Below are 23,656 nucleotides of genomic sequence, written 5' to 3'. Positions count from 1 at the left end.
TTTGAAAAAATTATTTAAAAAAAAAAAATTCTATTCTGAAACACTCGATAAGAGAAACGCGAATGGAGGTTAATGTTCCATTGTTGCCATGGAAAATATATAATCACGACTTAATGACGTCATATAAAACATTATACATTTATTTAAAAACAAATAAGAATTCTTTCATTAAATTAAGTATTATTTAGTATAGCACAATTACAATGCTTTTATAAACGAAAAATTATAATAGTTATCGTTCAAAATATAGTTTACAACGTAAAATTATGTTCAAGAATAAATTTTTGAAATAGATTTTTAGAGAAATTGATAAATATAGAAACCAAGGCCGCGCACACGGAGATTTTGGGGTTTCGCCCCCCCCCCCATTTAGAAAGAATTAAAGAATAAATAAAACAGTTTATTGTGTGTAGCATACTGGTACTTGTTTTGTACTGATTAAGTTACTCTTTAGTCTACTGTAATGTGTTACTCGTATACCTACATTTAAAAATTAATAATCTATGCTACGAAAAATAATGTATAGGCCTATATTTTTTAATTCCACCCTTTTAAAAATCCTGTGCACGAACCTGATAAGAACTATCCATAAACGAACTTCAATTAATGTATCAATTATTTTAGTTTTTGTACGATATTCAAAAATTAAATAAATCATGGACGTGCTCTTGATTTTATATCTTATATTCTAAGAAAACTATTTTTGATAAGTTACCGTAAACTCGAAACGTTTTGATTAAAGTATACACTAAATTAGAATAATTCAATAACTTACTGTTATTGTTTTTATAAAACGAAATATATTATTATAATGGTTCAAACAGAAAAATTGTTTTAGCAGTCTTGTAATTTGCCAAATAAAGAGTTGACTATTACTTTTTAAAATGAATCATTAATAATTAGCAGTTTATTTAAAAATACACATTTTTATAAATATTTCCTTATAAGAATCTACGGGATTTTTATAAACATTTAATAAAACGAAATAATAATCACTTGAATAAAATACTGTATTATACTACCAGCAAATATTCTAGTCAAATATTATCTAAATTCATATGTATTATTTCGTTATTAAATTGATGCAATGTGACCAATTCTTGTTAGTTTAAAGAAATAAACTTCGTGGCAAAATCTCTAGCTTGTTAAGCTTTCTATGCAGGTCTCTGAAATAAGTTTTAAACGAACAACTTATTACAGTTAACTTAATTTCGGAAAGTTTGACGAACCAGAATAGTTAATTAAAAAAACAAAATAAAACAAATATACTGTATATATAACGCAACATTTCTTTATAAAATTATTATCTCGACAATATCTGTAAGATTGACAATATTGATAAATAATTTAGTTTCCTTAATGTGTTTCCTTTTCTAAAACTATAATTGTGTTTTCATTTGGCATATCTATTTTAAAAGAATTCAATATACAAGTATAAATTAGGACAAATTATTGTTTAATGATATTAAGCCTAATTGCTAACTCGGGCGAAGAAATCATTTCATAAATTTTATCTATCTTTTGAATGTTAAGACAGTTTCAGGTTGTCATGACAAACCTTAGTTCAACGCTCATTCAAAGTTATCCCTTTGTATTCATTTAAAAAGTTCATTCAGAGTCTTATAAAATACAGTAATAAAAACATAATAATCTTATAATAAAAATTAATTTAATACTAAAAGTGAAGAATGTATATAGGATCAATGAATATATGTAGATGTGTATCATATATAGAAATAAAATTAATGTGGTAATATAATATTAATGATATTTATTTATAAAGTTACTATTTAGTAAAGCGTATAATTAAAATTTTTTATTATTAAATCAAACTTAAGCACGAGAGATGTCTTTAAATTTATGATTTTATACTTTATGATTCTCTATTTAAGATATATAATTTCTTATACTGTAAATAAATAAATAAAATTTGATGAAATTAATCGATAAAATTCATATGGATAAAGTGTAATTAATTTATGAAAATGCTATTTTAACAAAAATAATGTTTTCTTAAATTAGAAACTTAAGGAAAAAATTGATGTATTGAGAAGATTAAAAACAGCATAAAAAGTTAAAAAGATAAAGTAAAATCATACGTATCAAATATCTGGGATCCTGCTTAATTGATTAAACGTACCAGTACATATGATGAAGAAAATATCTAATTTAACTGTTACGAATTTATAATAATAATTTATATGGAGCTAAATTGTGAATCTTTAAGTGATAAAGCATGATGAATTAACTATTTTCCTTCTGGTGCCTATTAAGGTGATAAATTTTAAAAGATATATAATATATTAAATTTCATAACGGTAGAAACGAATTTTATATAAACCTATGACCAATTAAATATTTTGTGTTAGTTATACATAAAAAGTTTATTAAGTAAGAATGGATTTTATTAAGGAATCGTTTTCTTTCACCTTATATCGTGCCTCGAGATACAGAACATGTAGTTATTTGAGTAAATCTTTTTAATGTCGTGGAACTAGTTTTCATCTTATATACCTTAAGGAGGAAATATATTAAATATTCCGAGAGTGGCAATTGCTACAGAAAATAACCTCGGGTGTTTTTCCTAGTTTAATTTGATCGCGGAATCCTTTTCTACATTAAAAATATTACCACGGAACTCTGGATAAAATTATTTTGTCTGAAATCAGAAAATAGATCACAAAGAATACAAATATAGATTTATACATTAAACGGAAAAATGGAATTTATTTAATTTTTAATAAGTTTATTATTTTTAATTACTGTGTTATTTTTATGTTACATGAAAGTTTTCTCGCAGATCTCAAGTTAATAAAAAAATTATTAGATAAAAATATTTAAGCTAATATTTGGAAAAGATCAAGACAAAAATGTTAAGTTATAGATTCTAAATAATCGATAGCAAACAACTCATAACCTTATAATAAATAACTCTTGGAGTAATGATATACAATTTTCAGTTTGTGCTATTAGTTAGAATAGTGTCTATTTTCACTTTAATTTAGTTTTAAGACGAGGAAAAGTCGAAAAAATAACATTAAATTGCCGCAAAAATATATGCCATTCTACATGACGAGCAAATCTTTTCAAAAGGAGAATTTTTCAATTAATTATATTAGTTTAGTTCAGTTAAAATAATATAAAATTTAATTGACTAACGATATTGATTAGCAGATCTTCAACCTATTTACTGTTATCTTTATCAACTGTTAATCAGAGCCTAAATATCAGTGGCTAAGATAAGATTAATTTAAAACAATGTAATTAATTTCACGATAAATTTATCATACTAATACATTCATTTATTGCTGGACCGTCTTAAAATAAAATCGCATTCGATAGTTGTACCAAGATATCTTTTAACTAAAAAGGATCTGAAAAATTTTATAATTCAATGATTTCTTTTATCTGTTAATAACAAAAATTGAAAGATTGCAAAATTTCGATTAAAAATATTGAAACTGTTCATTTAGGATTTGATCTTTTCCTGAGTATTACATTGACTACAAATACTTTAGATCTTTCCTAGTAACTTTAATTTCATCTGATATATGGTATATTGTTTATACATCTATTCCATAATAATAATAAATACATCATTACAAAACTAAGTTTATTTGGTATGCTTGATATTGATTTACAATACTTGTTTAATTAAATTTTTTTGAATTCATCAAAATAAGTAGAGTTTCATTATTTTTAATACTATTTAAATTGCTCACTTAATAAATAAAAATTCATAAAATATTAAATTATTAATGAAGATATTTAGGTCAAAAATTTCCAATAAATTCTTATGTTTAAAATTAATCTGACTGAGAAATCTGGTTTTAAACTTAATATCATTTAATAAAATTTATGTCAATTGTGATATTTATGAAAATATAAGAATTTTATATAAAATTTTAAGAGATAATTATTTATCATAAATTAATTGCTAAATCTAATTAATAAATTATGTATAATTATAATTTCATAGTTTTTAAAATGACACAATTATTATAATTAGATCAACATTTTTAATTAGAGAAATCATAATTTTATAAATAATTAAATCAATAATTAGTTCTACTTATAAAATTGCATTCATATTATTATAATACTTAATGTTTGTTATAAAATATATATATCATAATTTATTTTTGTAACTTTTAATAATTTGATAATTTAAAAGTTTCCATTTATGTAATTTTACATAAAATGTAAAAATGTTTGATAATTGAAATTTAATATCCAAATATCATAACCAGGTGCTGAGATAAGTGAGATAGAGCATGGACCTCATAAGACCCAACTTTAATCTATTCATTTTCATATATCCCATTTTTTTCATATAAAAGATTAAATTTTGATTCCCGGACATATAGAAGCCACAAAAATTTAGTTTTTTATGTAAAAAAATCATGAAATTATACAGTAGACTTGCTAATCCGGCCATTCAGAATAGTGCCGGATTACTGAGTCTAAGCAATGAACGACATGACCTGTCGCCCTTCCGCGCCGATTCTTTTTTGCAGCTGCATTTTGTTATTGCGAAATTATGCACAGGAATGCAAGTTTAATTTTTTATTAAAGTTAATGTTACAAATTTGAAAAATAATAGAGCCGTTGACGTTCAAACGCCATTGTCAAACCTCTAGGTTTACAAGATGGAGGCGCTGACGTTCGACGTTCACGTTTTAGAGATGAAAACTTCGGCAGCAACCTCTCATTAAACACGAATGAGAGAAAGACATTTTAATGGGGGGGTCATGCCGGATAATTGAAAAGCCGAATTATCAACAGTCTGCTATTAATTGATTAGGATTTGACCCAGATGAAGGAAGATCAACAGGGTCATTTGAACCTGCTGATTATCCTGTATCCGGGTCTAATCTTAACCAATTATTAATTAATTATGATTTGAGAAGTTTTTCTTAATGTAGATTGTTAAAAAAAAAATTCTATTTTTGTTTAATATTTAAATTATTAAATTTAATGATGTTATTTATATATTTGGGTATAATAGTAATCAAATTTTTAGCATAAAATTATAATAATTAAAGGAAAATTCAGACCTATATTTGAATTTCTACACTCCAAAACTCGAAATGGCCGGGTTCAACATCCTTTTCTAAGGAAAGTAAACTCTAATTTGCGATTTTAATTCTTCGTAAACTGGAAATGTTGTAAATTGTAACAATTATCGATTTTCCCCCCGCATTATTCATCAAAAGAATGTTTGACCTCGTAGATAATCTAAGCAGACGATCTTTATCGGCTGCAGAAAAACGTGAGGCGCGAAATTATGGGCACGTGACGTGTTTCGATCTTTATGAATTTTTTTATTATTATTATTTACAACAGGACATTTTAATAATTATTAAATGTTTCCTTCTGAATAAATATAATAAAATATTATTAGAAGAGAAGATTGTTTAAATAAGTATAAATAAAGACGATGACATCTACAATTGTTGACGTCATATTAAAATTAATCGCATTAAAAGTTAATTTTTATTATTTTTAATTTAATACAGCACAAAATAAAAAAATAATAAATAAGTTTTAAAGTAAAGTTATAAAATTTAGACATTGCCGCAGACGTTAGTTCGTTCGTCTGCTACTGCATGTTTTGTCGTAATTTATGTCAATGGTCATACATTTGTAATTTTCGTGAAGGTTCTTCACGTAATTCTGCTACAAAAATGTAAATTCGTTATTAAGTCGCTTGATATTATTATATAATCTAGAATAGTTCCATATTTCTATTGTTTTCTAATTGTTTTTTATATTACATTTATACAGATGTTATAAAAAAATGGATTAGGCCTAACCTTGATGACGCAACTAGCTAATGAGTTTGACTGAAATCCATTGTAGCAATTTGAATTTATAAAGACAGTGAAAAGAAACTTATAAAGATGAAAAAAAGGAACCATTGTAAGAGTTTACGGAGAAAAGGAACAAATACAGTTCGTGCTGGGTAAGTACACGAAATGAACTTTTTCTATTATCAATTACTAGGAAAACGAAGAGAATAAACAATGGTTTGTCTGGACGTGATTCCCCATTCGACACCTTTATCTATTAGATAAAATTCTGCCAAGCCCTTTTGTCTGATAATGCGAAGATGATCCTAAAAAGTCGCACAAATACTAATTTCCTTTTCTTCGATAAATAGGTCAAGTTTTAGGATGAGTTTATATATATATACATACATTTTATTATCAATGATCGATCCAATCAAGTTCTATTAAGTGCTCGAAACGATCGATTAGATAGAAACTTAGGCATCATTCCTATATACTTATCGACAATCTTTTATTAAGATTTTGATCTCGGTAGATACAGTTTCCGTCTAACAAAAATGTATCTACATTGTCAGTCTAACAACCCACATTATGCACTTCATGGGGCCATCATTATAGCCACAAAAGCGTAACACGACTGGGATCGCGTTTTTCTGACCTCATTCTATCCGCTAATTCTTTTGAAATTTTATTTACTCTGAGGAGTTATCTGTCCGGTATAACATATGACTCGTCACCAAAACAAATTTTATTGCCGTTTAGTTTCGTGGACATTCAAACAATACATAATAATAAATTTTGTTTCTTACAAATATAAGTCTTATCCTGATTTATTTAGTATTAATTGCAGAAGGAAAATAACCATAAAAAGTAAAAACTAATCAAGAATAAATTATCGATTTTTCGTGACGTTAAAAAATTTTATTTAGGTCAAACAATGAATATTAATTACATAAGTTTTAAGTGAATTTCGAATCGAATCTCGAAGAACTCGAGAGACTTTTATAATCCGTATTATCGTCTAATAAGTTTCTATCATTTTGAGAACGTGTATATGAATACATATTACTGATTAGATCCATTGAGAATACTTTCAGTTTTGTTTTATTTTGGGAAGATAGAATGGCCTCGTCACCCAAATCTACTTTCATCAATTCCCGATCTTATAGTAACGATGCAGCCTACGCCCTCATAACAATATTGTCCACAGATCTTTTCTTTGACCTATTCTCCTGATCGTTCGATTGCCCCCAGCAACTTTGGAGAAGAACAGGGAGAAAGGGAAGGCATTTGGGTCGACTAGACAACCATTGCGCAAATTCACCAATTCTCAACACGTCGTTCATGGCTTCGAGGCATGAAATGAGGCAATTCCGACGCCTCCGGCTACAAGAGGGGAAGTCAAACGTGTTCCTACCAAAGGATGAACTGTGGTCGATGATTTTTATTTTGACCTACAAACCCTCCATCCGTCTGTTTGATTCAGGAAGGAAAAGGCTAAGATGTAACTTTTTACTGAGAAAGAAAAGTAGGAAAGTTGCACTCGATGTTTTGCTCTCGGCTTTAAAACACTACTTGATTGCTTTGGAATGGTGATGAGACAGAATTACGTACGAATTATAATTAAATATTTAAAAACATTTAATTAAAAAATATATAACTGAGATGATTTTGTTTGGAAAAGTAACTAAAATCAACTCTAAAAACAACAATTAAAAGTTCGGGCTTCTGTCATTTTATCAAATCTTTGTCACGTTTTCAAAAATGTTCTTAAAAATTTTATAATTTTTATTTTTCAAATATATTTTTTTAAAATGAAAGAAAATTTGAAACGATTACAAATATTATATCGTCTATAGTATATAAAATAATTAAAGAATGAGCTATTATTTCCGGAATATAAATCTATTTATTATATTCTATATATATGTTTGCAATTTATTCATTTTTTAAAAAATTTTAGAATCAACGTTATAAATAAACTTATACATTTTACTTTCATAATGATCATTTCATCTTGGTGTTCTCATCAGAATGCGCATAGAGATGTGCCGTCATTCGTATAATGTCTACATTTGCGCAAAATTATAATTTTAACTATGATAAACACTCGGATAATTATTAATAATAACAGAAAAAATTAATTAACAAAAACTCACCTAAGCATTCTAAAAATGAAGAAACTGTACTAAAAAAAAATCCGTTAACCCACCACAAAAATCCACCTGTCAGCGTCAGCCACACCGATTTAACAGCGAATGACCTGTAGGAAGAGCAGAGATGCTTATATATCGCCCGTCCCTCCCCCAATTTTGCTCCAGAATTAGTCGCTAGCAGATCAAGGGGTCGTCCATAGTCCCATACCCGTTCGCCTCACGTGACTGCGGGAGGCGATTCGTCGTTGGCCCAGTTCGTAATACATACTGATGCTACGAAGACGAGAAGGCGAAGCATAGGAATAACTGATATCCTCGACCTAGCACGAATAAATATTAAAATAGAAGGGTACCTACCGGAGCGCATTTGATAAAGTTTACCGCCCTCCAACCGATTTACTTCACGAAAAATGTTGCAAATTATATTTCTGAATGAAAAAAGCTTCGAAAAGGGAAGTTAAAAATTATTAATAAAATATACATTTTAAAAAATTCTGAATTTAAAGTCACTATTAGTTTTAATATTTAAAAAAAAAAATCGAAGACACGTTTTGCATTATGATCGCATCAATCCATTTTCAGCTTGCTCATCAACGTGTTTTGAATTTTCAATTTGTTTTTTAAAAAGTTGTCATTTTAGAGGAAACACATTGAACCGCATTAAACTCACAAATATTGAAGTAGCATAGTCAAAGTTTTTGTTTTCCTAACTACTATACTATTACAAGTTTTTCCTCTACTTCAAATGATAAACGGCTTCAATCGAGATTATTGAAGTATTTTTATGTAACATTATAAAAAAAGAAAAAAATGTATGTAATAATAACTGTCTTCAGTTTAGATTGTGACCGTATATAATCCGATAAACAATACCGTTTCCGATAATAAAGGTTCTTCATAAAACAAATTAGAGTTATTACTATGTTAGATTATAAAGCCCAACAAGTATCTCTGACAGAGATGTTGACGTACGTCAATTGACAGTTCAGACTGTTCTAGATTTTTCTTTAGCATTGTCCGAAGAGATGATTGGATTATTATCCCACAATCGGTGTTTCTTTTTATTTCGGTTATATTTTCTTAACCTTAATAACATCTGTAACTTTCGTTTGAAAAGAAACTTGAAGATAACAACTGACATATATATCGTACCTTCCGAGACAACAGATCTTTATTTTACTTCTTATTTCACGCAAGAAAGGGTACTTTATTTCCTAAAGAGGGAAAGGAATCTTAATGAATCACCTTGAATAATTTTTGAAACATTAGGCCTATATAATTTTTATAACCGTCATAATCGCGATTTACTAACAATTTTGTATTAAGAAGTGGTTTTATCATTGAAGCTAATATCAATCATATTAAATTAAATAGCCTCGAATCACCAAACTGGATTTATTGATATCTTCTCGTTTAAATCCATTAATATTCGATATTATAAATTTGAATTAAATACTTTTCTACTAACTAGAACATCTATAAGATGAGATTTATATGATGGATAAGGAATAGTAGTTGCTATGTAATTAATGAATAGATCAATTTTAAACAATCATGTTTTAAATAATACATTATGATATATACTCAGTCCTGCCGCTTTAAAATTATTTTAGGCAATGATTAAACTTATATATGTTGCAATTTTTGAAATAAATTTTATATTTTGTCCACACGTGGCAATTCTTAGATGTTTCCTTTTGTGGGGGTAACAAAGATTAACTTTTTGAGGTCAGTTTAAATATTATTTAAGAAACCTATTCTGTTATTCAACAGAATTCTTGTAGACCTGTCTGTAAATGTGCTCTGACTATATTCATATTTATATGCATGTTAATAAAATCAGTGGTATCTTCAACGAGGTTAAGAGAACCGTTAATCGCATCGAACGTAACTCATATTTAGGATGACACATATAGTACTGCTGTTTGTGGAATTAAAAAAGATCTGGTTAAATATCCATTATATAGGCCATTGAATAAAATAAACTAATGTAACTTATAACGTTTCATTACAAATTACAAGACCATTATGTAAAGAGTGAAAGTCTATTTAGAAACAGGATATGCTAGAATAATAGCCTAAGAACATAGTAATTAAAGTTTTGGATAATTATAATTAATGTTATAATTATTCTTAATAATATACCTTCTTTCACCTTTGTCGTTTTTTAAATTCAAATTAGTAGTAATTCCGTTAAGCGAAAATTTAGCGTGACTATAAATCATTTTTGACTAGTTTTTCGAGAAAGTCCACACATCACTAGAATATAAAAGATTTAAAGAAATGTATAAAATAATTTTTAAATTAGATTTAAAGATAAAATCGCGTGATTTAACAGAGTTAAAATCAAATAGGTCTATGTTATTCTTTCTAGATATAGTCTGGTTATGCTGAATGATTTCAGAGTTGATACAGTCTTCATGCAAGAGAGATTCCAATATAAACCAGATTACTTATCTCATTGCTAGTTTCTCAGTTGAGATAGAAATATAACTAGGGAAAACGAAAAATTGAAAATAATAATTGTTTAAGGATAATAAAAAAAGCGACGACCTTGCTAAGCTTGTTTTACGATTTATTTCCTAAACAAAGTTGTTGTTTATCAAAAATTGGCAAACAAAAAAGACTCGGCAGAAATAAAATTTAAAGAGTATCTAATTATCTAGTTAATTGTTTTAAATCATTTATTGATTGCTAATAATTTCATGTGAAATTTTAATTGAATTTCTTAAAAATTGCTAGAATAATTCAGATAATATATTTATCAATTCATTTTAATTAAACATATTTGAATTACTCTAACAATTTTTTAAGAAATTCAGACGCTTTGATCCAGAGCCAATACCGAGTTCAGACGCCTTGATGTTTATCACCAAAAACTAAATTTCATTTAGATTTATTCTGTAAGCTTGTCATGTCCGAAAAGATATGATAAATGAACAAAAACAGAATTTGACAAATAGCTAGATCCTATATAAATCATTCAATAATATCTGAAAAGATTTATTAGACCATATTTTACTTGAATATGCTGTAATTCTAAATATTTGAGCGCGATGATGCATCGCTTAACGACCTATATTAATCCTAAATAATTTTATAATGAAATAAATTATATAATTATTATTATTTCTATTTGAAATTAAACGATACTTGTTTTAAAAGAAACTCGGAATGGTAGTATTTAACCTCGGAAGAATTTGATAAACAAAATCTAAAATTTTAATACCTTGTAACGTAATGATGTAGATATAATATTACTCTGTGAACGAATTATATTAAATTTTTCAAATTTCGAAATAAATAAGAAAAGAAGGAAAATTTAAAAAATCAACGTGAACAAAATGATAAACTTGTGTGCAAAATTATTCTAATTTTACTTACAGGTTTGTCATTTTAAATTAAATTAAATTATTGTAGTTTTATTTTTTCCCTAATTACCATTTCAATATTAAATGTAAACATTGTATGATCTAGTGATATTTGTTTTGCATTATTAAAAATGCTAATTGGATATAGAAAGATGAAAGCCTTCAAATATATAGGCTATATATTATACGATATTTGTTTCAAAAAAAAATTCGAGATTTCGATTACTACTTACATGAACGTTACATATGGACGTATCTTCTTATTCCGAAGTAAACAAGTAAACTGGAACTTCTGATGTAATTTCTGATGATAAAATATCATTCAGACATTCCGATAAAGATTATGACCGCCTTTATTTACGCTCCAAAGAAATCTACCAAACACATCGTCGCTTTAAAATGAAATCACAACACGAATCTTTCCAACCGTTTGAAGTTCATTTTATCTAACTACTCCCAAAAACGCAAATATTACATTTACTTATATAGAAAAACTTCCTAGTTTGTCTACAAAAATTATTTTTTATAAACTATTAAGAATAAGCTCATTTATACCAATTAAAACTATTTGAATATAAATGGAATTGCGAGGAAAGTTAATTTTTCCCGTTTTATACGATTGAAAGTTGAGATTTAAATAATTTATCAATCATTATTTCGACATTTCTCTAGTGAAATAGAGAAATATTCCCGATCGTGACGGACAAAAGTGGCTTATTTTAACCAGATTGATTCCGTCGTGACAAAAGCGACCCTTGATCATCACGCTCTGGCCTAGAACCCATTTAGAGGTGGGTTCACAGATGAGGTGGTCTTTACTGACCATTTTGAACCAGGCACTGAAGAGAACCGTTTAAAAGCTGATAAGACCGCTTTTATGTTAATAGAATCAGTGAAAGTACCGAGAGACACAAAAAGCGAGTGTAGTTATAATTGGAATCACGTCCCATCGCTATACAATCTGAGAAGCTACTCTACGCCTCGATTGGAAAAGATCATCCAAAAACGTGAATAAAAATGTCTTATTTGAATATAATACTCTCACGACCTTCTAACGAGCTGTTCTCTGTCTGTGTTTTTATGCAGAAAAGGTTGTTCGAATTTTCTTTGGAGACCTAATACTTAAATAGGCCATTTTATCGTCTTAAAGAGGGGATAATAGCATAAAAACTAGACTCGGCTACCCACAATAACCACACAGACGCCTTCGCCTATGGGTAACTGGGCCACCCTACCTGGCAGAGAAATTTTGAAACAAACTAGTAGTCCCGAATGAAAAATGTGGAACTCGTAAATTCCTTCATACTCGCAGATGGTCTTTACCAGACGATCGAAGCCAAAGTTTAGTAATTATTCGATTGTTCTATTTTCTAAACAAAAGCAAGACCGGTGGCAATTATGTCTGTAAAAAGCATTTATCACTTCGATATATGCCTTCTTATCTGACGCGTACCGAGCAGAATTACATAGCCCCGAAGCAATTATCTCTCCACACAATGAAGATTGCGTAAAAAAATAAATGAAGAAGGATGAAGGATACTAGTTCTTTATGAAACATGAATGCTCCGGGTGAATTCTCGATTAGACTTTGGGCCGTGTCACATGATGGGGGTCTCTTATGGAACTACTTGTGGGTAAGGCACTCGAGTGAATGATTACTATTAGTATTAATTAATGAAAGCAAGAAAGGAGAAGTGGTGCAGTTTTTTAATATATGTGAGTCATAAAGGGTGAAGCATACTTCACAGTCACGAAACTAAGCTAATGTATTGTTGCCTATACAAGAAATCGATCACCTTTTGCTTTTCACACGCATTAAGTATGCGTATTGTATAGGAATTAAATTTGCATCCTTAATTTATAAATTTTATCGATTCGTTGTCATAATACTTGTTGAACAATATTAAAAATATGTACTGTACTTAAAACAAGGAAAAGCTTAATGATGATTATTAATCTGCATAATAACAAATCCATATAATGTAGGCCTATTAATTTCTTAAAGCGGACATGAAGAGTGCCTTAAAATAATAACTAATTCAATTTTCAGTTTTAATATAATAATATAATGTATTGTTTTCTATAAATGTAATTGCGTGTAACCAAAACATACAGAAATTTGTTGTCTAAACACTTTATAAATACAAATTTTTGAAAGAAATATGAGATTTCATCTATAACAGGCGAATGTCTTGCCTTTAAAGCGACGAATATTTGCGTAAGAATCAATTAAAATTAAATAAAACGATTACAGTTCCTGAAGAATATCAGTAAATTCTAAAATATGCTTCTATAATCGGAACAAATCCGTAAACATCTGCCCGAAATAATAACTTGCACAGCCAACGACCAGATGAATTTTCTATAAATTTTGATGATGCAACTTTCAAAACTGGTCGGGTGAAACTTATCTAAAAATAACAGCCTCCGTTATAATTTAATGCTCTTCGACGTCTATAAAATAAAACAGAAACGTAAATCGAAACACTCTCAGTTTCTCTAATGAAGTTTTATGGAGGAAGTTTGTTATTAAATTGAGAAAGTCAAGATTTTTTTTATTTAGGGATTATCACTCCTGTAACCTAGTTGTATAAATAGCTGCACTCAACTTCTTAGTCGAGGAAATTAGGTCGAATAAGATGCAAAGGTTATTGAAACAAGACTGAGAATAGAATATTTAATTGAAAAGCTGTAACAGAGTTAATTTGAGAAGACACAGGTGCGATAACCTTAACTATTAGAACAAATCAATCTTCAATGGTTCGGGCTTAAAAAGGAAGATGATTATTTCTAGTTAAGATGACTAGCAAATTAGTTTCGTGTCATCTGTGCCTCCTCCGGTGTACGGAATGCAGTTGTGACATTGTGTCACGCGGAACGTAACATATTTTCCTTTATATATTCATTAATCTTTTGCTAATGATGCAGGAAATGGAGATTTTTATGTAATACCCCCTACCCGATATTAATTTGATTATTTTGCATTTTTCTCGAATAGGAGTCGAATTGTATTGGAAATTTCATACTATCTTTTCAGAGAAGAATCGAGAGAAGTTTTAACAGTGATGATATACATTAGACACGCGCTATGTATATCCGATATAGATCATCATCAGATAAATGGAATAAAAATGATAGTACGATACTTTAAAATAAATCTAGATCATGACAAACTCGAGGAAACAATTTCTGGAAGATTCGCCTTTCCAGGAAATAATTGGAGAGAAAGTGATTCTTCCTCAAAAAAAAAAAAAAAAAAGAAATCTGAACCATAAGTATCGTATATTTACCCGCGAAGATGTTAAAGGAAAATGGTGATAGAAATTACCCCAAGGTGATGGGACGCGCCAAATTCCATTCGGTCGGCGACCTGAGTTATTTTTCTGAAGGGGTTAAGTTTTGTGCGTCATTGTCAACCCCTTACGTAATCTATAAATGTCTGCTAATTTCATTTTTTTGCCATGCAGATAGCGTAGCACTTAATTATCATTTTTTACACGATTAGATCAACACGACTATACATCATACGCGTGTTTAAACTCCTGTTTTGATCTAATTTATTCTGCTCTAGTAAAGTGATTTCCGTGACGGACAGTAGATGGCGACACCGTGTAAAAGACGGAGTTTTTCTGTCCTAGTTAAGAACGGACATTGACAAATGGATTTCGTGTCTTATCAAATGTTGGGCGAGGAACAAAGGTTGGAATTATGGATAGGTCGGTATTGTCCCAAAGTAGAACGCTTTGTTCTGACCCTCAATTGTAAGACTTATGGGTTTGGTCGAATTATCGGATATAGGGTGAAGAAATCGTGGCTTTGTTTTGACTTGTAAATTATATCACGACAGCTATTTTTCTGTATAATTAATCCAGAACGAAAAAAAAGAAAAAAAAATCAAAACAACTTTTTATTCCCAGAACCAATAATAAACTATGTACAAATTAATTTGTCTTTTCTCTTAAAAAATTTTATCAATCGCCATCCTAACATCTAAATGAATTAATTTTTGTAAAAAAATATAATTTTTTTTATTATTATTTTCATTTCGTGAAGAACTTTCACGAAATAAACGTCATTTCTTTTTTTTTGTACAATGTACAGAATATTTTACATAGACGTGCTTTTCGACTACTACTTTCAGCAATAATTTATCGTAGCCTAAGTTATTTACAAGGATTTTAATTTTGAGTCGCTTATTTTTTCTTGTAGCCTCCGTGGACTGGATCTTCTTGCCAATATCTTAAATCTATGTCGGGAATATCGGAGCAGTGCAGTCGGGGATTACTAGAAAACGAATATGTGAGTGAGTCAAATTTTATTTAATTACTACATAATAAGAGAAAAAGTTACACGTTATGTACTTACTAAATAGGATGTGGGAGCCTCATCACCCAAAGTTGAATAGTGGGCATATCGTCAGCGTTTTCGCATATAATTTTGGCTTGAGTGGCTTTACGGATCTCGCGCAGTTGTTCTAGAAATTAATTATAAGTTTAAAAAATAAACTTTTCTTCTTTCTCTCTTTTTGCTTTTTGGAAATTTTATGGAGAATATCTACAAACCTGGAGTGAAAGCGGAGGGGAAGCCAGAATTTTCAAACCAAAATCTATCTCCTCTCTTCAAATTGGAGAACTGTCGAGCTATGATGCAAGCGAATGTAGGGCCTACCATAGCTCCAGGTAGAACCCTTTCGGAAACACCAGCACTCCACAGATCGATATCGTCAGGATGCCTTGGAAAAATTTCGAAATTAAAAATAAAATAGAAAATCGAAATTTAATTATTAATAATGTTTAATAACAATATGCTTACTTGTAAATTTGAGAATACTTAAAAGCTGTTTGGTTATTTAGATAAGGTTCTAGATCGGAAAAGGTTTTAGCGCGAGGTAGTCCACACCATTCACGATAGTCGTTATATCCGGGTAAACCGTGTTCTCTTCCTCTTAATAAATTCATTGCCGCTAAATCCATTCCAAAATGATCGGGTGGCTCTTGAAACAAGTGATTGGTCACCTAATTCGAAGGAATAAATGGTTTTGAACATTTCGAAATGATAAACGTATCCTGTAAAAGCGTCTTTCCATTCAGTACACGGTTTTATTGCAGTGAAGTGCGTTTTACACAAGTCTTACCTGGTCTGTGATAAATGGGTCATATGTTTGAGCGGGTGTATTTATCAGACCTCCTATTAATTCATCTAATTTTCCGGGTTCGTATAGAATGAAGGGATGTCGGAGGAGGTTGTGCAGTTCGTGTTGTCCTTAAAATAAATAAATAACTTAAAATAAATATTAAATTTTATTACAAGCTAAAATAAATCATTTTCTTTTGTATACCTAAAAATTCGTGATATTTATTATATCTCCGAACCATCCCTTGAATGTGGGTATGTCCGAATCTGAAGGCAGCTGCCTGGAAAGCGTTTCCTAAACCTAAATGGACATCCGGATCATAATGGTTCCAATATCCCTGAGATAATGGAAAATTAGATATAAGAAAGGCATAGTTTAGTTATATATAAGATTTTAAATGTATCTTACGTCTTTTAATAAAGTGAGATTATATTTGTGCATCAGATCGTCTCCTAGAGTCATAGGTAAAAATTCGTTGTATGTAATATATTGCAGAGCTGCTGCAAGAATGTGGCGAGTCTCGTGATATATTCTATGATCGTCCCAGTGTGGATTCAACTGAGCTAATTTTGTAGCTAGTCTATTATGATCTCGGACATAAAGAGTATGCAAAACTGTCAAGTGGATCTGTTCGTTAACTCGTTCGTCTCCTAGAATTATGTATATCGATAATTGTAGTTTGATAAGCAATATATCACACACGTTAATAAGGAACATAATAATATACCAGCCAAGAAGCAATACATTCGACGAGGTCTAGCAATACAGTCTCGTTCAGCGTTATCAGATTGAGCAGGTAATAGAGGTTTAAGTCCATATTCTCGGAAACGGTCCCATGTTTTCATTAACCCTAATTTGATATATTAATGTTTTATGTTTTATATTAAAAGAAAATTTTGAAGTTTTACAAAAGCGATGATTACCTCGACTTCTTAATCGTAGTTTACTAGATAAGTCTTCAGTGGAACCATAGATAAAGTTTGCGTCGATTGATCCGGTTAAGAGATTGACATGAACTCTAGGACCTGAAATTGTTCATAAATTTTTTCAAATTTTAATAACTTTTTTTCTTTTTTTGGTTGCATTTCTTACTCTTGAACATTCTTACCAAGAGCGCAACTGGGTCGATGTCCGGCAATTGATCTTTTAAAATCCATACATGTCTGCCCATGACGTGAATAAAACGGATCGTTACGTGGAATTTCCAATGTCATACAATTCTTATGTTGTTTTTCGGGAGGTATTCCACAGCAGTCGAAATCCAGATCATTCGCATCTTGAAAAATGTTTTCAATATAAAATAAGCAAAAATTTTCTGATTGATTTTAAAGGAAAGGTTAAAACTATTTTTTACGTCAATCGAATTTTTAAAACAGGAATGTTCAATGTCAATAAAATAAGAGAAATTCACAGAAGGGAACAGTAATTCCAGTCTGGCCTACGCCCCATTTTATTTCCGGAAGGAGGTTGTTATCTGACAAGTAATCATAAAGTTTCGACCTTGCGGTACTGTATGCGGCTTACTGCAGGACATATTGTCCTTCAGTGATTTACACCAAGAAGTCGATAACAACAGGGCCAATAACTGGGTCAAGGGAAGTATTTCACCCGATGAAGGACAACTGGAGAAATATTTTAGCACGAGGACAATATATTCAGCGATGGTTCAATTTCTAAAAATGTAATTGATAATCCCTACTATCTTACCTCGAGGAGGGGAAGCTAGAGTTAAATCGTGATCGATGAATTGACCCCAAGACATAACTAAAACAGATAAATGACCACTTGGCTGATCGTGATCTCTGTGGATACTGCTGCTTACTAATCTGGCATTTGGAAGTGGACCACCGTCCACGACAGATACTCTAGGAGCGGAAATACCTGAAAGTTAGTTTAATTTGATCAAAATTTCGAAATTGGCATATTTATTTAAATAATTAGAATGAAGAAAATTACCATCTGCGTAAACTGGAGGAAGGAATCGAACAAAAGGAGTATTGGCCACACCCCAAGAAGGATGTTTCATATTGTTACAATGGGCCGTGTGACTTCTGTATCTTTCCATTGTGCATGGCATAGGTTTTACGTGAGCGGGACACACATCCCATATATCAGTACGAGATGTATCGATAAGAGGAAGACCATTGATGATTTCATCATTCGAAAGTCGGAACCTGTAATACGTTATAATTATTTAAGTTATTCTATACGATCAAGTCTAAATTCCAAAATTTGAATAAATTCTGACCTATTCGCCAAAATTCTGGTTACTTCCAATACAAGTTCAGCTGTAATATCAATATCACCGGGGTAAGGTTCCAGACTGTTGATTGTGGGAGGCTGACGATAATCTGAAAGAAACAAATATTGTAAACAATTGCAATTCGATGTTTATTCCAATATACTTGTTTCGAGCAACTGGTTACCCACCCAACTTTTTCCTGGCTTCTGCCACCGCATCATTGACATCCGAATATAGGATACAAACTTCTTCTTTAGGACTAGGCCGGCTGTAGAAAAATATACGAATGAATGAATTGATGACAATAAAAAAAAATAACCCTATTTCATTTATTTATTTATTTATTTGATAAATACCCGGGTTTGACAGAATCGTAAAGATAAGGATCCCTAAATCTTTCTCTGCTTACGTAAGTCCTTTGTAGTAATAGGGCACATTCGGAGTTAGGCGATGTTTCGGGGAATTCATTGCTGATCAAAGGCGCAACGAGTTCACCTTTGTATTGAGGTGAGGTTGACGGTAAACAGAACACGAACAGAATGACATATCTAAAAAAAAAGTACTTAGGTAATTTTATTATAGATAAATTTAGTTCATCATTTCAAGGTTACTGTGATATACTGTTTTTGTGCTAGGTGAGAAATATTATTTTATATATTCCGTTCTTGATCTACTCCGGTGAAAAAATATATACAAAGTTTTTTCCACGTTCTGAAATCAGACGAACTGATAATTTCTTAATAGCCAATAAGTAAAAAATGAAACGTCTCGGAAAATTTTTGATTGCTAATTGATAAGTGAATTAGCAATATATTACAAGCTGAAAGAACTAGTTCACCTTTCAAGCTGTAAAAACTTGAAAAACATTCAAATAGCATACACACGATATGAATCAAAAAAGAAAATAAATCTATCTCTTACTTCTGTGCAATATATTTTTCACTTTCGAAACATCAACATATGTTGGAATAGATGTCAAACCTGTGTAAAGATGTGGTGATAAATTTCAGAATCGATCTTCATAATTTTGTATGTGGTTTCTGTTATAAAAGTTAGAATTGGAATTCCTTTGGGATAATTTGAGAACTCTCAAACAACATCCCAAAACGTATCAGTTACAAATGAAATTCAAGGTTACACGAGGAGTATTTAATAATTCAATGACGAAAACCTTGTTTTGAGTGGCGAATGCGTGAGAAAGCTTTCATTTAAAACAATGTATTGTAATTTCCACCCGAACGAAAGAGACAAGTAAAGGGAGGCCACTTCCCACACTTCGTCTGATAGTTTGGAATAAACCAGTTTCGATTTCTCTACTAACCTATATTTGATATTGTTTATGAGACGAAAACAGCATAACTACAATATGAAAATATCTATTTCTCTTTTTGTAAAACATTTCTAAACTGACTCGGGAATTATGCAACGAAAATTAAAAAAAAAGATGACAATGTTATGTAAAGTATAACTGTTGCTTGTCGAAACGAGTTTTGACAGATGACACTTTCGTAGGAAGAACAATGCAGTGTCTGCACTTTCGCTAAGCAGGATTACCAAGGATTGAAGTCTTAGGTGTCGTCGACACCACACGCTCTACTGGAGATACATTATCTAATCATTAGTAAAACTAAGACTTAATAATTCGAAAAGTAATATGATTTTTTAAAATATATTCGAATGTTGAGCACGAAACTTTTTCTCAAATGAGCGTAATTTACTAAATTAGGTACATGGTACCGTATATGATTCGCTTTATCTAGACTGCAATTTGAATTTGAAAGAAATAGTCTATTAATCATTAAAATGGTATATTTTCTACTGATTTGTGAATCGTGATGTTTAATCTGTCTATTATTACGAGGTCAGAAAAAAGGGTACTTACTTCCACATTGCGCTTGGCACTACTCAGATATCCTTTCGATACAAGTGCTTTCCTTTTCTCACACACTTAAAGTAATCCAATGGTCTTCTCTGTTACCCGCTTCAATTGCTTTCACATGTCATATAAGGGGGTAGGTATTTCGACACAGAAACAAGTTCATTGGTCCACTGCCATAACACGTGATTCTGGTTCGAAGTAAAACCATTAGGCGGCACTAAAACTGGCTAAACTTCAAGCTTTTGCCTTAATTTGACTTTATAAAAAGTTAAATTTATTTGTTCTAGAATCGTATATTTTAAAAAATGCCACAATTAAATGTTGTGGAGTAAAATCGGAAGATATAAATTACACTTGAAGGGCAAAGATAACGCAGAAGCACGCTTATCCGAGATAAGGATGGTTTACCGACTCATCCCGCTTTTGTTCTGCGATTATTTTATAATTTCTTCTTAACAGAACTAAACGTGACTTTGGAAATATTAATTTTAAAGGTGTCAAGGAGATCTACCGTCTCTTCAAATGATGATGAACTTTATAAAGAATAAGAAAAAGACTATTAATTATTTAGATCAAACATTGATTGTTCCTTCGTAGAATGACTACAATGTTGAAAATTAAATTCTTATAAACAAACCATTTTTCATTACTAGACATTGGTATAGAGAAGGTGAGATTGCGTTGCAATAAAGAGAATAAGCAAATAATGATCTATTTGTTTTAAATGGATGAAGAACAGGTTAAACTTTCAAAAAAACTTCTAGATACTTTGACTGATAATTTACATTTCCAGAAACAATTTGTTTTTCACAATGAGATAGCTATCGTAACACAATGAATTCTTGATACTCCAGAGAAATAGTCGAGCTTTATTTTACAACAACAAGTTTTTTTTTACCATTTGCAAAATCATTTTTTAAACGAATTTTTAGTTCATTACATTTAAGATATAAGTTTTTAAGATTACTTTTATGTTTAACATAAAAATATAAAAAAATAAATATATATTAAGTGATCTGTAGGATAAAATATGGTTATGAAATTTATATCAGCATTAAATACTGAAGGAATGACACAGTTATGTACAGTAGATTTCTTGTGATCGAATAGATTAACACAGATACGTCACCTTTAACATTTTTATAACAATTTTCTCTCTCGACACGGTGCACAATATATAGTAATTTTGTTTTACTGTTATATTTTGAAATTTTCGTAATAATAGAAACATTACAAACTTAAAGTCAAAGGGATAATTTCTGTTATGAAAGCTTAATAAGTATATTAACAATAAGATTTAGGGAAATCAGCTCAACTGTTTTCAACTGTACGATTATCCCACGAAGCAAGAAAACTAAACAAGCAAGAAAAGAAGACTATTAATCCTTTTATTTCGAAAATTTTTGTTTACCAAAGAAGAAAAAAAAAAGGATAAACTGTGACGACAGAATCAAGAGGATAAAGATTGAAAAGAACAGGTTGGAATTTCAATTATTTTAATTGATTACGTTTTGTCTTAGGTCCACAAATGGTGAAAACAACCAGTTTTCTTATCGTCTGGGCAGACAATGAGAAGTGACCAGGAAGTGAGAAGATAAAAAAGACGAGTGACTATGATTGTTCTCCCACTTGGATCGCCTTTGATAAATAAGAAATAAAATAATTCATAATTCTAGGGAAAAGAGGAAACAGCGTAAACCGCATGGTAGAGCACGCGTTAAAAATAGGCATATTTGGGAGAAATTTATGGCCATTTATGATTATTTTGAACCTTATGAGAAATAATTAATTTCTTTCCGAAAAATTAATGTTACTAAAACAACGAGGTCAGCCGGCACCAGTTGGCCATAAAGTTGAAGGAACTGAATTGGATATTTTTCAGAATTGTTGTATTGACCTTCATTATTCTCTTTTAAAAAAAGTTTTAATTAGGTGAACAAAATATGACTTGATTTTACTTTATTAATATTTATTTAATTGTAAATTAATAACATTAAAAAAATTCATTTTAAATTTAAATCGTAACAGTCGAATGTTGAGAAAGACTTTGCCAATTTTATAAATAATTTAGAATAAGTAGTAAATAAGTATAAAATTTATATTAAAAAAGACTTAAGAAGTGTCTGCTTCACTGCACTTACATGAATAAACTGTTATTGTTCGGTTATTGCTGTAGAAACAGACTTAATTTTTTAAAAAATATGTGAGAAAGTAAAACTAAAAAGTAGAGAGAAACATTAATATGATTACATTTATTTTATAATTAAAAATTATAATTTATATTTAACTTGTCAGTCATTATGCTTGACATTTTATTATTTTTTTCTTATAGAAATTCATTCTTATAAGGGCGGATCCGGATATTGAAAATAATCACCAAATAAGAATTAGAAAGTCTTTTACATAAGTGAATTTAAGAATTTCCTCTCCGGTGTAGCTCCAGAAAATATTTTAAAATTTTTTAGCCCCTCCAGACAATCAAAAGTAACGCCCAATTATTAATCACCTTTAACTGTGTTAAAAGTCCGTAATTTCGCAATATAATCGAGAGTTTTATTTTTTTGTGTTCGATGCTAAATAGGAAAGTAAATGTTAATTTGGTTTTTACTCCATTTTCGTTTTCATCTGACGTCAAACAAAAACACGGTTTGAAATTACTTTTTTACCGTAATCACTTGTTTCAGACATGTCGTTAAGGAAAAAGAAAATCCCCCGAGTCGTGCGGGACAGTAATTTAGTCGAGAACGTGACTTCTTAAAGACGATTTTTGGTATACGACTTTAAAAATATTCTAATTTATGCTAATAAAGCTCTCCATTGTTATATTTACATTTTGGTCCCTACACTTGTACACGAAGTGATATATCGCTTCTGGTATTCTGTGTAATTTAGTTCCTTCTGTGCAGTTTAATCGAGATAAAGTACATTGAATCACATTGTTAGATCTAGATCGTCTTTGCTTAATGTGAGACAAATCTCGTCTTTTATATCGTTAATAAAGGAGGAAGTTCGTCGTTTTTGGCTTTTTTCTATTGTTAAATCCAATTAAATTTTTTCTTTCTCCTCTTTTACGAGGATTAAG

The 23,656-nt window shown here is 30.0% G+C and overlaps 1 protein-coding gene across 1 annotated transcript in view; it reads right to left on the bottom strand.

Moving 5' to 3' along the window:
- The window catches only part of LOC111614667, a 29,147-nt gene extending 8,484 nt beyond the window's left edge, over positions 1–20,663 (bottom strand). The window contains exons 1-17 of the mRNA XM_023356031.1: positions 20,578–20,663; positions 19,052–19,243; positions 18,884–18,963; positions 18,702–18,804; positions 18,410–18,627; positions 18,161–18,334; positions 17,562–17,729; positions 17,377–17,478; positions 17,181–17,303; positions 16,862–17,103; positions 16,658–16,790; positions 16,454–16,581; positions 16,132–16,334; positions 15,882–16,051; positions 15,685–15,793; positions 15,540–15,603; positions 11,553–11,623 (exon numbers count right to left, since the gene is read on the bottom strand). Of these exons, the coding sequence (XP_023211799.1) occupies positions 11,553–11,623; positions 15,540–15,603; positions 15,685–15,793; positions 15,882–16,051; positions 16,132–16,334; positions 16,454–16,581; positions 16,658–16,790; positions 16,862–17,103; positions 17,181–17,303; positions 17,377–17,478; positions 17,562–17,729; positions 18,161–18,334; positions 18,410–18,627; positions 18,702–18,804; positions 18,884–18,963; positions 19,052–19,243; positions 20,578–20,585 (2,288 nt within the window). The 5' untranslated portion in view covers positions 20,586–20,663. The remainder of the gene's footprint in view (positions 1–11,552; positions 11,624–15,539; positions 15,604–15,684; positions 15,794–15,881; positions 16,052–16,131; positions 16,335–16,453; positions 16,582–16,657; positions 16,791–16,861; positions 17,104–17,180; positions 17,304–17,376; positions 17,479–17,561; positions 17,730–18,160; positions 18,335–18,409; positions 18,628–18,701; positions 18,805–18,883; positions 18,964–19,051; positions 19,244–20,577) is intronic.
- Between the last annotated feature and the right edge of the window lie 2,993 nt (positions 20,664–23,656).

This window comes from Centruroides sculpturatus, unplaced genomic scaffold (genome assembly GCF_000671375.1).
Source record: "Centruroides sculpturatus isolate CEXI.00-Female unplaced genomic scaffold, Cexi_2.0 scaffold81, whole genome shotgun sequence".
Classification (NCBI taxonomy): Eukaryota; Metazoa; Arthropoda; class Arachnida; order Scorpiones; family Buthidae; genus Centruroides; species Centruroides sculpturatus.
Note: the sequence above shows the minus strand (reverse complement) of the source record. Positions and strands in the feature narration are given on the sequence as shown.